The sequence below is a fragment of the Uloborus diversus genome, chromosome 3 (assembly GCF_026930045.1).
Source record: "Uloborus diversus isolate 005 chromosome 3, Udiv.v.3.1, whole genome shotgun sequence".
NCBI lineage: Eukaryota > Metazoa > Arthropoda > Arachnida > Araneae > Uloboridae > Uloborus > Uloborus diversus.
The window spans coordinates 49,492,844-49,509,430 of record NC_072733.1 but is presented as its reverse complement, the minus strand read 5'-3'; the positions used below and the strand labels follow the sequence as shown (position 1 = coordinate 49,509,430).

The 16,587-nt window shown below is 32.9% G+C and overlaps 1 protein-coding gene across 1 annotated transcript in view; it reads right to left on the bottom strand.

Moving 5' to 3' along the window:
- Window positions 1-16,134, bottom strand: part of LOC129218354 (calpain-5-like) — a 137,119-nt gene extending 120,985 nt beyond the window's left edge. The window contains exons 1-3 of the mRNA XM_054852598.1: window positions 16,064-16,134; window positions 15,792-15,981; window positions 10,163-10,294 (exon numbers count right to left, since the gene is read on the bottom strand). Coding sequence (XP_054708573.1) covers window positions 10,163-10,294; window positions 15,792-15,981; window positions 16,064-16,134 — 393 coding nt within the window. The remainder of the gene's footprint in view (window positions 1-10,162; window positions 10,295-15,791; window positions 15,982-16,063) is intronic.
- Window positions 16,135-16,587: the final 453 nt, after the last annotated feature.

The following is a 16,587-nucleotide window of genomic DNA, read 5'->3' as shown; positions in this document are numbered from 1 at the left end:
CTTTCATTTTCTCACAGTAGGAAAATGTTTATTTGCTTTGAATTTGTATGGAGATTGAATATCCGTGCTTGAGCACGAGCCCGAAACCTATTTTCGATTCTAGAGCCCGCTTTGGGCCCGGGCTCGGACTGTCGGCAGTGGCGGATGGGGCAACATGAACCGGCCCTGGCATTTACAGGCCAGCCGGCCCCTTAAGACTTGCTCCTTGAAGAGGAGACGCTCCCACCGTCCTTGAGTTTTTTTTTTTTTTTCAGATGTAAAAGATAGAGCGGATACATCTTCTAGTTTTAGTATGGAGTCACCATTAGAATTTGAGTATTCAAATTAGGAGAACTGCTTTTACGAATGTGGAGAAAAATAATCAATAATACGAACACCTGCATAGTAAAACTCAATATTCTTGTTGATGATATTAATTTAAATGATCTTGGGAGATGTTTGCGGAAGGAGGTATTTGTAGAATTCCCCCAAAACTTTTTCAAAATCAGAGCTCTAAAACATATGCGTAAGCAATGTTTTGAAACACTAGAGGGGAGAAAGGCCTTCAGGAATTCTTTCTGGGCAAAATTTCTCAATTGAAGTTCCCAAAGCGACAATTTAGGTGACAAATGATGATCTTTGGGGGGGGGGGAGGGCTATGTTTTTTGAAATTGAAGTTGTTGAAAAAGTTTGTTACCTATAAATTGCCCCCTCCCCTCCTAAAGTCAATATCTGGAGGTCTTATGTGCAATAACGATTGATGAACAACTTTTCACGTGATATCGCATGAAAAGAGAATGTATAATTTTGATGAACGTCTTTAAACTATCTTAGTTAATGAGAGCAAAGATCCGGTGTCTCCCCCACCCTTCAGGGAATTTTTTTAATTATTTATATTAAAAATACATTCTAGATGATCTTAGGTAATGTTTGGGAGAGAAGAGGCTCGAAGGTGCTCTCCAGGAATTTTTTCGTAATTGAAATCTAAAGAAAGGGATTGTAGGTCTTCTTTGATAACGTAAAGGGGACCGACAATTCTTGGAAACTAAAACTTAAAAAATGTTATTTCGTCGACTTTCAATGACGTGAGGGGGAGGAATTTTCGGGACATAACTTGGAATTGAATCCCATAAAACGAAATTTGAGAAGACCTTTAGTGATGCTGGCGAGCGTCTTGGGAACAAAAAAATTTCTAAGTTAACTTTTAAAATGCAGTTTTTGTCGATCTTTAGTAATGGTAGTGGGTGAAGCTGTTCAGGGGCCTTCCTTCGGTAATTTTTCGAAATTTGAATTCTAAAACGCAGTTCTAGATGATATTCGCTGATGTTACCAAGGGTTCAGGGGCTCTTCTTAGAAATATTTTCGAGATGGAAGCCCTAAAAAAGATATTTCATACCATCTTTGATGATACAAGGGGGAGGAGAGATTCGATGACCTCTGAAAAATTTCTTAATTGTAGTTGTAAAAAACTAAATTTTAAATGATCCTTAAAGATGGGCTGGAGGTGCTTCTGCAGGATTTGGGTGATCACTCTCCTGGAAGCTTTTCGAATTTGAAGTCCTAAATACGAATTGTAAGCCATCTTTGATAACGATAGGGTGATATGAGATGGGACAAATATTTTTTCAAATATCGCCTTTAATCAACACTATGCTTCACTGTAGCCATCTTTATGCCCAGACTGATATAACCACACGTGAGAAACCACGCAAGTGGATCGCACTTATGGATGAAATACTTGGACATTTTTTCGGATGACTGGCACTCACTGGGACTTGATTTTGGATTGGAATAAGTGATTTGTTTCTCTTTTCAGCATTTATGTTATATTTTGCCAACTGGAATGGACATTTTTTTTTATGTGGGTCTGGATTTGATTCGTCTACTCAGAAAATTAGGTAAGATCTAATGTTTATTTTTTGCATGCGCTGGTATTGGGTTCAATGGAGTGCCATTATTGTAACCATCTGGCTTCTAATGGTATAAACGAAACCCCAGCTTAATTTCAGGTATAAGCTACCATTTATTTGGTTGTATTATAGAAGGTGGTGCATGCAGCCAAGTGCTGTGATCATTGGTATCATTGGATAACATTTACTGGGGGGGGGAACAACTTTAACACTTTAATTTCAAGCTGCTTCAAACAAAAAAAGGATAAAAAAATGTATACATAGTAAAAATGGATTGGCATTGTTATTTAATACATAATATTAAAAACTGAAACATCTTTATCAGCATAAACACACAAAATAAAGAAACTTTTCCTAACCAGTATGTGTAATAAAAATAACTGTTTATTTTCCTCTCTGCGATTTTTTTCTAATGAAGTGTTAACACAAGAGAACAGGATTTAATCACTTTTTGTGTATTTTGAGCTTAGTTAACCTACTGAAGCATAATTTTGACTCAGAAATGGGGGGTCCGGGGGTTTCTTCTCCTGAAAATTTTCGAAATTATTGTTTTATAAACTCAGTTTTAGACAATTTTTGGTGATGTTTGAGAGAAAAGAGATTTCGGGAGCAGTCTCCGGAATTTTTTCGTAATCGAAGTTTTAAGAACAATTGTAGGCCATGTTTGAGAAGAAACAGTTTTTTGAAGTTGAAGATCCGAAAAAGTTGAATTTAGATGACTTTTGATGGCGTAGGGAAAAGGAATTTCAAGGCTTCTTTCCGAAACTTTTTCGAAAGTTCAGGTATAAACGGCAAAGTTTTAGATGCTCTTTGGTTAGGAAGAAAGGTTCAGGGATCTTAGAAATATTTTCAGTTGAAGCCCTGAAGACGAAAGTCAAGACAATCTCTGATAGTGGGGAGTGGGCGTTTTTCCAATATTACGGTGAGGGCTCTCTCCAGGTAGTTTTTTGACATTGAAATTGTAAATATGCAATTGTAGGCTCTCGTTGCTGATGTTAGGGGAAGAAATGGTATTGAGATACTCTCCCTTGCTTTCAAAATAAAAGTTTCAAAAACACAATTTTAGGCGACCTCTTATGAAGTCCTGAAGGGAAGAGGCTTGAGGAGAGTCTTTTTCTTTTTCAAAACCATTTGACTGCTTTGGTTTTCTATACAGAAATTTTCAATTTCCAGCCGGATATTTATTTGAAATACGTCTACAACTTGAGTAAAAGCACTTTTAACATTTCGGACTAGTGTAATATACTTAACACCAGTGACGTCGCTATTGGGGATGGGACCGTTCGGGTGTCACCTGTATGTAGGGTTGAACCCAAAGTGAAATGTAAAATTTCAAGTTTTTGAAAAATATGAAGCTAGAGTGCATTCTTAAGACTACAAATTTAAAAATTTTCCGAGAGGAAAACTCCCGAACCTCCCCTCCCCCTTCTCCTACTCCTCATCATGGAGTGAATACTATTCTCAGGATTAGGTTCATGTTGTCAATACTTAAGTTCCTGTAAAAAAAAGTCCCATTATTTTCACTTGTGTTTGAGATATGTTTGACATAATTAAAAGGTCATCAATTTCATACACCCCATTACTTTTTTGACCTTTCGACAGCCTATTGTATGAATTTCATGTTTTCTTTTTGTACATCGACTATTTAATTTTTTTTTTTTTACGTTTGTGGGGGAAGTGGGAGGGACACACCACAAATTACCGCCCTGGGTGTCACCCATGCTAGGTACGCCATTGTTAACACTTATACATTAGGTCTTTTTTTTTCACTTTATTATAAATATCATGCCTCCTGAATATCTTAATAAAATTTTTTGTTTTACTTTTTTTTTTTTTTTTTTTTGAACATTCAAGTACTTAGAACTTTTGTTGTGATTATTTCATTACAATACTTTAAATCTTTCTCGCAGTATTTCAGCTTTTTTTTCTATTCAAAAAATGCTTCGGTCACCCAGGTGAGATAATTTAATAAGACAGAATCTCGATGCTCCTAAATTATATTTTAGGATTGCATTTAGAAAAAAAAGAAACTTTTTTTTTTTTACTTTTATTGTATTTGCTCGTTTATCATCTACTTGTTCATTTTTAAACCTGTCTTCTAGCTTTAACATAGTTTTTTTTTTTAATTTACATTGAGTACCTACCCTTTGCCCCCCCCCCCCCCCCCCGTCCCTCCGTGAAAATTCGACATGACGGACTTGCTGCGAGGTAGTTTAGGCTCCTTATAATTAGCAACGCTTATTCTTTGCTTCTAAGCTTTCATTGCAGACAGTTGCTTTCCTTTTGTGTAAGCAAAGTTCATTTTGACTCAATTATCTAATAATTTAATATTTCACAACTTTCACAGAATAAATTATGTGGTATGTAACTGTGCATTATCATCCTTTTTTGGAATTAAAACAGTAATAAGTTCCCCCTAAATAATGAATTTTATCTTAACAAATACAAATTTTTATGGGGGTCCGACTCTCAATTATTGAGGTGGTCCGGATCCCTCAGACCCCCTGGCCGCGACGCCCATGGCCGTGATGCTCTGCAAGTATTTAACTTATAACATTCCTCTCTTAGTTTATCTTAAAATATTTTTGGTTTTTAACCATAGATGGAGTTTCCAATGCTGATGAGTACTGGCTCCGTTAATTATTTTCTGTTCTCCCTTTAATTTTTTGTGCTATCCTAACATATTTTATTTAAACCTTAAAATCTTTTATAAGCTATTCACATGACTTAACTGTTTGCTGCTTTTGCACGTCTTTAAACTACGTATATGATATTTTTGTTACTTTGTATACATTTAAATATTTAATATATATATATGGTAGTTTATATGTGCAGGAATTGATTTTTACAATGTCAATTTTTAAAAAATAATTAAAATTCCCTGCATTTTAAAGGTTTTTAAAGAATTTTTTAAAATTTCCTGGATTCCCCCCCCCCTTTTTTTGGTCTATTTTCAAACTCCCTGTTTCTTCATGCTTCCCTGTGACGTGGCAACCATGGCAATATTACAAGTGCCTTCTTGTTGGATTTTCTAAGGTTTCTTATAATACTTCTACTCCCCCCCCCCCAGGAAGCTTTCATGCATTTTGACATACTTAGTATGGCTCCAAAAGATACAAAGAATAACTATTCATCCTTTTCTTTACCTTTATTAAATAAATTTACTACTCCACATTAATTTTTATAACAATGTTCAACCCTTTACCACCCAAGGACACCAGAATGTAGTTTCTTAATAATAAGAACCACTAACTCAAAACAAAAAGAGAAAGCGAAGAATTACTTTTAATTAGAGTGTTCACTTATATTAACCGGTTATTTTATGAACAAGTGTAAAGGTAAAATTCCTTAGATTAATACAGGATGTGTACTAGGGTGGTTCAAAAATACAGGTAAAAAAAAATTATCCTAGATAACAGGACACCCCTCAATATTTTTAGACTTATGGATAGCAATATACTGGAAGAATTTTAGTTTTCTATTTCAACTGAGTGAGGGTTGCTCAACCTCCTTCCCCAAACTTCAAAAGTATGGGGAGGGAGGTTAAAAAAATTCATTGAACTAAAAAAAAATGCTACATATTATAATATTCACTAGCAATATGCATATACATTGCAATAAAGTAATTATTTAAAAAAAACAGATGGGGAAATTAAATATTTATAAATTTGTGGAATTTTCTACGCTAGGCTAAAGTTAAATTAAGGGGTCATTGACAGGGTTTAAGCTGCGTTCAAAAGTTCTTTAGCATAAAAGCTAAAATTGAGGGGAAACGGGAAAATGTTAGCAAAATGCTAAAATGTTACACATTCTCATATATTTATATATGCCTCGGTGTGTTTCATCTCCAGTTGAAAATAAAATTCATATTTCATCTGTGACATCTTTGAAGAAATAAGTACAACAGCTATTTTTTTAAAACATAAAATAAAAAAAAAGAAAACACGATTGATGTTTAGAACGTTGCAGTCTCCTCCTCCTAATAAAGCAGTTTTTGGGGGGACATAATGCTAGATAAGACTAATAGTTATTGAACTTAATTGTAGTTAAACATCTTAACTAAGATTTAAAAAAGATTAAGTTGATTATCGCCATACATGCTTCCTTTCTAGGATCATAGATTTCTTCTTTTTTTTTTTAAATTAATTTATTTTTTATTTGAGCAAAAAAGCAAAAATGCATTGCTTTATTTTCGCAATTCAGATAGTGTTTTCGCATTATGCGAAAAATGCGACCGTAGCGGAAACCCTGGTCATTGAGCACCCTCTTAAAATTTGAGTAAGAATCTAAAACTTTTACAGAATAATACTATAAGTAAGTCTTTAAAAAAATAGGGGATGCCCTGGACTCTAGCTGAAAAAAAAATTTTTTTTAACCACCCTAGTGTGTGCTCATTTTTAAAGTAAAAATTAAACAGTTTTTAAGCATGCACAAAAATGTTTTAACAAGCTACCCAAAGACTGCATTCATAGAGCATTGATTCCCACTCCTAGCTGTATTGCATGAAAGAAGTGAAAAACTAAAAACACCAAGATATAGTAGGAAGGTGTTGTACCTTGGGCCATGTTGTACCTTGGGCCAGCATGCATTTCTCTTTTCAGACAACAGATGGCAGGCCAAAACCCATCCCACTTCGTCAATTTGACACTAGAGGGCATTGTATCTTTGTTTTGTTCTTATATCTTATGTGCATGCTGACAAAAGTTGGAATAGAAAGTTTTGCCTATGCTAAAGTAAATTTTTTTTGCTTTATGTTTTTTGTTTTGTTGAAAACAGCTTCTACAAAACAGATGAAGTAAAATAGCAGGTAAGAAGTATAACTCTTTATCTTTATTTCTGTAGTAATTATGTTTTGAAAACTTAACTTGCAAACTCAGTAGCCATTTTTTCTTCTGAAAAACCATGTGGTTGTACCTAGGGCCACTTAACTATGCTGTGTTTTGTGTCATAAACTGTGTTGTATCTTGGACTCTGTAGTTAAGCCTGATTTAAAAATTAAATAAAAATATTTAATATTATCAATAAAATAATATAATATTACTTTAATAATACCTAAAATATAATAATAATGGCCAAATAGCTAAACAAGAATTTAAATAGTACTAGTGTAAGATTAATGCTGTATAATTTGGCAATAGATTATAACACTATATTATTTTGATATCTATAGTAATAATAATAATAAAAGAATAACTTAATCCATAATAATTAAATCTTATTTTATTTATTTTTTTAAAAGAAAATTTTACACATGATTTTTTATCTTTTTTTTTTTTTTTTCTAGTCATGCCAAGAAGCAAGACTGGAATCACTAGACCACAAGTTGATGCAGCAGCTCTTAAACAAGCTGCTAATGATGTTTTAGAAAATGGAACTAAAGTAAGAACAGCTGCAAAGAATTTTGGTGTTCCCAGAACCACACTAGATAGACATTTAAAAAAGTTTAATAATTCATCTGGTCAATCAAAAACATTTGAATATATTGCTCAAAATGATGTTAAGAAAGTTTTTACAAGAGATCAAGAACATGAGCTTGTAGATTATGTGAAGCAGGCAGCTAAACTCCACTATGGACTAACCAAAAAAGATGTTCTTAAGTAAGCATATCAATATGGAAGAACCATAATTATGCCTCAAAATTGGGAAAATGGAAAATCTGCTGGTATTATGTGGTTGAGAGGTTTACGGAAACGTCATCCATCACTAACACTTAGAAAACCTGAAGCTACAAGTCTCTCCTGCGCAACAAGCTTTAATAAAGAAAATGTTTCTTTTTTTTTTTCAAAAATCTTAAAGATGTGATGCTACAGTATAAGTTCACACCAGATAGAATTTATAATTTAGACGAAACAGGAAATTCAAATGTTCATGTTCCTCCTAGAATTATGTGTGAAAAGGGTGAAAACAAGTTGGGAGCATGACATCAGGCGAGCGTGGTGTGAATGTGACTATGATTGCAGCAATTAATGCGATCGGAAATCACATCCCTCCAATGCTAATTTTTCCACGTGTACATTTTAAAGAACACATGATAAGAGGTGCACCAACAGGTTCAATTGGAGGAGCTATTCCATTTGGATGGTCCAACGAGCGTTTATTCATAGATTATCTCAAACATTTTGTGAATTTTGTCAAGGCTTCTATTACCGATCCTGTTCTACTTATTATTGACAATCATGAATCGCACATATCAGTTGAAGCTATTAATTTAGCTAAGCAAAATGGGGTGGTTATCCTCACTCTGCCACCCCATACTTCACATAAACTGCAGCCACTAGACCGAGCTGTATTTGGCCCTTATAAAACTTATTACAATGTGTCTCTTAATGAGTGGACGATGGAAAATGCAGGAAAACCTGTAACAATTTATGATATTGCTGCATTAATTGGAAAAATTTTCAACAAGGCATTTACTAAAAGCAATATAGAAAAAGGTTTCAAGAGTACAGGAAGATATCCCCCTAATGAAAATATTTTTTGAGCGGATGAATTCCTATCTTCTTATGTGACGGATTGTCCTTATACCATCAATAGAACAACAGATGCCACTGGATCTCAATCAATTACACTTGCTTCAACATCCATTTTATCATCTCCTGAAATGATTAGACCCATTCCAAAAGCAGGAATTAGGAAAACAATTTCTCGTGGAAGGAAACGTGGAAAAACTAGAACTTTAACATACACTCCTGAGAAAGAACAAATTGAACAAAAGAAACATCAAACTGTATCAAAAAGAATTGAGCCAAAAGAAATAACAGAATCAAGTTCTGAAAGTGATTTTGAGATACCATATGCAGATTCCAGTGAGGATGATGCAATGCAAGAGGAAATTACTCAATACAAACAAAATAAAATTATTAAAGACTTAACAGAAGGGAGCTTTGTGCTAACCAGATTAGCAGGAAAGAAGAAAATTTCTTATTTTATAGCAGAAGTCATAAAAGATTTAGGTGGAGGCGACTTAGAAGTAAAGTTTTACAAGCACTGTGGCAATACAGATAAATTTATCGTAGAAAAAGACCATCTTTATATCATTAACATTGATGACATTGAGATAGTGTTACTGCCACCAATTGCAACTGGACAATCAGAGCGCCAACTTTGCCAAATTTCTTTTGCTGTAGATTTTAAAAAATATAACATTTGTGAAATTAGTTTATAGTTTCATTTAATGATGTAATTTTGATTGTATAAAGTGTAACATAAAGTTCTTTTTTTGCATTTAAATTCACTTTTTTTAATGTGGCCCAAGGTACAACACCATGTGACCCAAGGTACAGCACCATGTTGTACCTTGGGCCATTTTGCATTTTCTTACTTCATTACTTTTGACAACTTTATTTTAAATACTTTCTTCAAAGCAAATATATTTTTAAGAAGCTAAATGTATGAGCAGAGGCAAATCCAGGATTTTTTTTCCCACTACCTATTTTTGTGAAAGTATTTCATCAAAATTCTATTTTTGTGAAAGTTTTTTTTTTTTTTTTATCAGCATTGATTTTGTGATCTTTATAGGCACATTCTAATTTTTGTCTCAGAAAATTAGAGCAATTTAAATGTTAGTTTGAAAAGTGCAAATGTCATTAACTAATATTTCGAACTTCTTTTTTTTTTTGGGGGGGGGGACCTAAGAGATAGGGAAAATATCATTGTATCTCAGTTCAAAAAGCTTTGTACTGTGTACAATTCAGGAAAACACCATACCCTAAAATTGATGCTAAAAGATTGCTTAAAAGCAATTTGGCGAAAAACAGTGAAATTTGAGTTTAATACTATGAAAAAGCTGTTACCTAAGCGATTGTTCATATAAATTATCTTAGCATTTTATTTTATGAGTAAACTATGTTTTAAACAGAAAAACATGTTTTCTATTTTAAAACACAGGTTTTTGTGAAACTTTCGTTTTCTTTAATATTGTTTCTAGAATGTGTCGATTTTCAAAGTTAGTTTTGTGAAGCTGCTGATTTTATAACTTGATTTTTGTGAAAGTACCAATTTTAAAATAAGATTTTTGTGAAAGTACCGAAAAGCGGTAGTAAAATCAATCTGTATTGGGCCCTTCTTTCCCATTAAAAAAATTGAATCTACAGGTTAAATTCGTCTCAAGAAATAACTTCAAAAAAAGGTGGCCCAAGGTACAACATCTTCCCCTACAATTTATTTCTACAGCTTTACTTTTAATTTATTTTCTGTGATGAATGAAAATATTAAAATGTAAAGGAAGCATAATATGAAAATTAAAATTTAAAAAAGGAAAAAAAAAGCATTACTTTGTTCCATAACTCCTTCTCTTGAGCTAGAGATGAACATGCTGCAACAAACCAGCAGTTCCCCAACATTCCTTGGATCACGTCACAGCTACAAGCACCATCAACAAATAATTTTGGATTCTGATGAATTTCCTTTATGAAAATACAATTTATAAATAATGATACATACTTTTATGAATTTTTGCAATTGCTCGTAGATAATTAACTTAAATACCTGAAACTGAATCTGAAATTAACTTATGTATTTCTCTGAGTGATATTGGGAACTGAAACAACAGTTTTTGTTATTATTTGGAGTGAATAGACATAATATATTGCATTATGCAGCAGTAAAGTTGTTAGTATCTAACTTTCACACTATGCCCATCCAAAACAAATGTTTTAAACAAAATTTATTAACTGCAACTATTCCTCAGCACAAATGTATCAGGTAGAGGTACTCCAGCTAGAGAAGATTACAATTGAGACATGTAGTACCAAAACCAGCTCAATCCATGCTTTTTCAGAAAATACAGTACTCATACAACTGATAGCACATGTAAGGCAATAAAATATATGAGAGGGGAATGCTCCTTGGTGTTTGGACTTCTTTATGCAGGCTACAGTTATTACTTAGATAAGTTGACTATTAATCGAAATGTGTTCTTTCTTTTTTTTAAAGCTTTGACTCCGTTCAGATAAATAAGCATAATGCAAGCATAAAAAAAGGATAAGATTTAAAAATTTAGACCTCAATGGAATCCTATTTGTGCAGAAAAACTCTTTTATTATATGCTGAAATGTAGATTTTCCTAATAGCAGTGTTCGACCTTTTGTATAAATAAAAAAGTCTTACGCCAAATTGAAATTACGAGTTTCATCCAGTAAACCTGTAACTATTTATTTGAATACTATGTAAAACATTAAAATTACTATCAACTTCATAAGTAAGAAATAATTTTCTACTCCACTGCTTTCGGCGGAAAAAAAAATGCATTTTGTCTACGTTCGAAAAATTACCCTTAAAAAACGGACTCAGTTCAATTGGTTTTGGTGCCAAATTTTAAGCATTCGATTAAAAGAAAAACATGTGCTTGCATGCAAGCCGTAATGGTTAAAACAGCGTGCTAAGGGAAATTGCATCAATTTTCAAAAATAAAAACAGTTATTTTCAAACTAATTTATTATTTCTCCAGAATGTTTGTTTCAATCACTATGCGAGATCTTCCTCATTCCTTAATCAAAATCAATGTTTTACATATAATTTTAAAGTGTATCATGCTGGCTAATGACAAAACATAGGCACATGTTTTTTTTTTTTTTTTTGGCAAAAAGCTTTTTTGCTGTTTTTTATTACATTGCTTCAATGAATAACATTCGAAAACGAAAGTGCAATTGCTCGGTTGGTTGGAGTGTCGTGCGAATAATCAAAATGACGCCAGTTCGAAACCATGCCTATAAATATCTTTTTTTAATGTTTCTTTTTTTTTTTTCCTCAGAGACTCACGTAGGCAGAATTGTATTTGACACAACCCGTTTTTTCACATGCACAACTACTGCTTTTTCACAAGTGACTCAGCCACACTTTTAATGATATTTATGTTTGCATTGAAAATACGTATAGCCAAAAAGTGAGCGACGATCACTTTATCACAACATTGTATTTAACGAGGTTTCGTTGCTGATGTCTTCAAATTACATGCTTTCTTTTCTGCTTTTACTTTTTTTTTGGTTTACTTTAATTCATTTACTTTTCTTGATTCTTCTTCATAATGTTCTTCCTTTGAAATTTTTAGTGAAATGCCACAGGAAACGATTCAAAGCATAGTGCGGAGTTCCACACAGGTCAACTAATCGCATTTAAAACTGAAACTTCTAAATTTTTGTTCCTATCCGATGATTTTATCAAGTCTTATACAAGCATTTTTTTTTTGTACTTTCATTAAAAGCCTCAAATTATGACTTAATCTAAAGGTTGTAGGAGTGCAGTTAGAAGCCATTCATTAATTACATAAGGGTCCCAAAGGGGAAGGGAGGTTGGAAAAATCTGTATATACATTTACTTTGAGGGAAAGGGGGTCAAACCCATTCTAACATAGTATTTTCCAAGTCGATATTTTATATTAGAAATGGTCAATTGGTTTGGCAGGGATCATATTTCATTAGCGTCTGGAAGGTAAAAAACGTATTAGGATGAGTTGTTTTTAACATGCTTTACCAAAACAGGAACACTGTAAAATACACTGCTCAAAAAAATTAAAGGATATTTTAAGTCTTTTTTGTATAAAATTGAAGTGGGAAATCACAAATACAAATTTTTGTCAATTTCAAAAATTGTAGTATACAAATTTTGAGTTTGACGTCGAAGACGACATTTTAGTGGCAGCGAATGAAATTTCCCTCTAAATTTAATGAAAGACAAATCATGATCAACATTTAGTCAGCGCATTGTTTCGGTGAGTACGATGTCTCAACAAAGTCATTTGACGGAATCAGAAGCTTCTAGAGTTCTAGGCAGGCTGGAGGGGGTCAAGCACAAGCCGAGGCCGCATAAACTATTAGAGTTTTACAAAGTGTGATTTCTAGGATCTGGAACCATTTTTTAGAGACTGGAAATGCTGGCCAAAGATAAGGACAAGGTCGCAGATGGGAAAAAACACCCAATGAAGACTGTTACTTAACTTTAACCGCTCGGAGGCATCGAAGTATGAATGTGTCATAGTCTGAAATAAATCAACCTATGTAAGTTGATCACCTGTTTAAGTTGACAACTAAAGTAGTGCACCGCAAGTGGTCAACTTACACAGGTTTCACTGTAGTGACAACCCCTGTAGCAGAATATTCCACATTGATTTAAGACAAAACTTTTCTCACTCAAAATTTGTCTGCAACAAATACAGTGTAACCTGTGTAAGTTGACCACTTGCGGTGTACTACTTTAGTGGTCAACTTATAGAGGTTGAAATATATGATATAGATTTAATTCTGTGCCTGAAAAGAGGTTAACTTAGACAGGTGGTCAACTTACAAGGGTGGTCACCCAGCTAAAAATAATCTTCAGAAGATGTGAAGAATTTTTTTTTTTTTTTTAAGTATTTTTCAAGATTTCTGCAGATTTTTAGAAGACAAGCAAAATCTACATTTTGTCTTCAAAATAATCTGCAGAAAATCCACAAAAAAAGTTTTCTTTTTAGTTTTCTCTTAATATTCTGCAGATTTTTTGAAGATAGAAAAATCTGCAAATTGTCTTCAATTAGATCTACAGAAAATCTACACAAAAAAATCCCTTACAATTTTCGATAAAAAGTTCACACGTTTGTAGATATTTTATGGTCATCAAAAAGAAATCTGTATTTCAATTTCAATTATTTTTCAAAGTTTTATTACAGCATAAAAGTTTTTCACACTTTAAATTTTTTTATATTTTTTTCAGTTTTTAGAAAATTAAACAAATTTCTTTGTTTTTCTAATTAAAATCAGTAATAACTAACTTAAACCTTTCCCCAAGAACTTTGATTTATATTTTGATAACTTAAATTGAAATTTAAAAGCATTTCAACATGTCTGAAACATTTACCAAATAAAAAATGTCTGTTTATTGTATTATACAAATAATATGACATGAAAATCAATTTTAATTATAAGTGCATGATTCAAATCGAATAAAAGTGAAATTACAATACATCTTTTTTTTTTTTTTTTTTTTGAAAACAAAACGATATTAAATAACGCAAGTTATTACATGGTTTGAAAGGGCTTTCAAAAATGTCAATTTCAAGAAGGATACGGATTAGAACAGAGTCAAATTTGTCTCACTTGGAGAAAAATCAGGAAATTGAAATTAAATAAGAACAAATATGACTTGAAATAATGTTCTCGAACAGTATTCCGCCGTTCGAGTACAAACGCACCGAAAGCCAATCCTCTTAGTGTCTGCAGAGGCCCCGGTCCATCCCGCACTATGCGGGTGTCACAGGACTATGAGAGTAGATGACTGCTCGGCCAGTTGATGCGCATTGTTTTTGCTTCGTCGAAAGAAACAAATAATTAGGGCAATTTCAAGTTTCATCATTGGAAACCCATGAAAAAATATTGGATTCATGCCCCGGTTCACAAAAAGGTAAGACACTTTAAAATTTTTATTATTTGATAAAATTAACTTTTATTTAATAAGTGTATAACAGATTAGGGTTAGTTTGAAAATTATTATGCCTAATCAGAGGTTTTTAATTTTTGAAATTTTTACTTTTTCACCGACTGACTTAAAATTTTGAGCAAACATTTACGTTGTTAATATCTATTAATGAAAAAAAAATGTGTTACAATGTCTCAATAATAGCCAGCCTAATTAACTTATCCACCACGTGGTCAGTTTGGGGGAATTTTGCAAAATTTTTATTTCTTACAAATAGTTCTATTTATTATTTCGTCTTGAAACTTTACACTAATTTTACAATCACAGCGATGTATTTTTGTGACAAATTTGGTTTGATTATTTCAATTTGCATAAGCTCCAAATTAATAAAATTTAAATTTTCATTTCGGAGGAGTAGTTAAAGTTTTAATTATATATTTCGTCAAACGAACATGAAACACCACTCTGTAGTGAATTTACTCATTTTTATTAAACTTAATTTATTTACTTATGTATTTTTTGGAATGGGGGGTGGGTAAATTTGACATTGATTGAACTGATTTAAAAGTTCCTTTCATTTTCTCACAGTAGGAAAATGTTTATTTGCTTTAAACTTGTATGGAGATTGGCAATTGAATATCTGTGTTTGAGCTTGAGCCCTATTTTCGGTTCTAGAGCCCGAGCCAGCTTCGGGCCCGGCTGAGCCCGTCTCATCTCTAGTGTGTGTGTGTATATATGTGTGTCAGATTTTTAAGGTTATCACTCTTTTGTTGGTATTGTGATTTTCGCTGCTGCACGGCTCCCTAGCCCGCAGTCTTTTAAAAGGTTGCCAAAAAATAGCAGAATTTTCATTCTTAAATTAAAGAAAAGAAAATAATGATTTCACTTAATGATGCATATATTAGGCAGATAGAGTCACTCAGTTAAAAATTGGTCATTTGATAATTTAGGGCATATTAGCTATTTTTAATTATTTTTTAAAGATTGCAAGTATCTCCGTAGACTCTAACGCTAAAAGCAGTAGCTAAGCCTAATGAGGGCCACAGCTGGTGAGATTTCCATCTTACACTGTTCCCCATTCAGATTGGACGCTATCAGCTATCTAGTAGCCCTAATCATATCTGTGATGTGAGTTACAGACCTTGGGCCCGTTTTATTGGCACAGACTGACTGACTCTGCTGCATGAAAAACATTTTTTTTCCTTCAGTTCTTACTGTCATTATTGAAAAATTGTCTGCAGAGGGGGGGGGGGATAATCTGTGATGTACGTCACCCATCACCCTACTTTCTGCTACTGGGGTGACAACAATGTTTTAACATCAAAAAAATTTAGTCCTTTTAATTTGCTCATAAACAAAAATGATGATATTATCACTTAGCAATAGAATCACAAATATACTAGGCCTATGCATGAGGTTACAGCCGAGTTTCACTGTAATGTAACAAATCTTTTACAGTTCAAGATTTAAAGCAAAGATGTAAAAAAACTAGTATAGCTATCCACCTCTACATACCTTTGGCCTTTTCCATTCTACTTGGCCTGGAAGCTGACTATTTCCAGAATAATAAAGGGATGAATGATCAGCTGGAAACTCTGGGTCTTCAAAAAGTTTCCCAGACTCCTGTGCTTGTAGTTTCAAATCCTCATATACTTGATTTTTGAAAGGTTTATACTGCCCACTAAAAAAAGAGCTTGCAATTGATCTGGAAAAAGTAATAATTCAGTGAACATAGATATTTTATCAGGTCAGCCAAGTAATGTGCTATTTTTTTTTAATTAACTTACGCTCTATTTGACATAGTTCTGTTCAGAAAGCTTCTAATACCAGATTCGATAGGAGAGATTATATCAGCCATAACTGTTAAGTAGAAATCAAATATTTAACACATTTCAGAATGACATAAAAAAATAAAGGAAATAAACAATTTTCTGTCTAGTTTGGGATATACAGTAAAACCTATGAAGTTGGCCACCCTTTTAATTTGACGACCTGTCTAAGTTGACCGCTCGGAATTAGCCCTTATCATATAAATCAACCTTTGTAAGTTGACCACCTGTTTAAGTTGACCACTAAAGTAGTGCACCGCAAGTGGTCAACTTATACAGGTTTCATTGTATTAAAAAGGAAAAATTCTTAAATACTAACTTCTGAAAATTTAAAAGAAATGACATAAAAATAAGGACAAGTGGATCTGCTTCAACTTCTATGTCAATCATTTTTCTTACTTTTTTCTTAATTTTCCTTACATTCAAAATAGAAAATAAAATGCACTTAAAGTTATAAAGTGGAAAATTCGGAAAAGTTCATT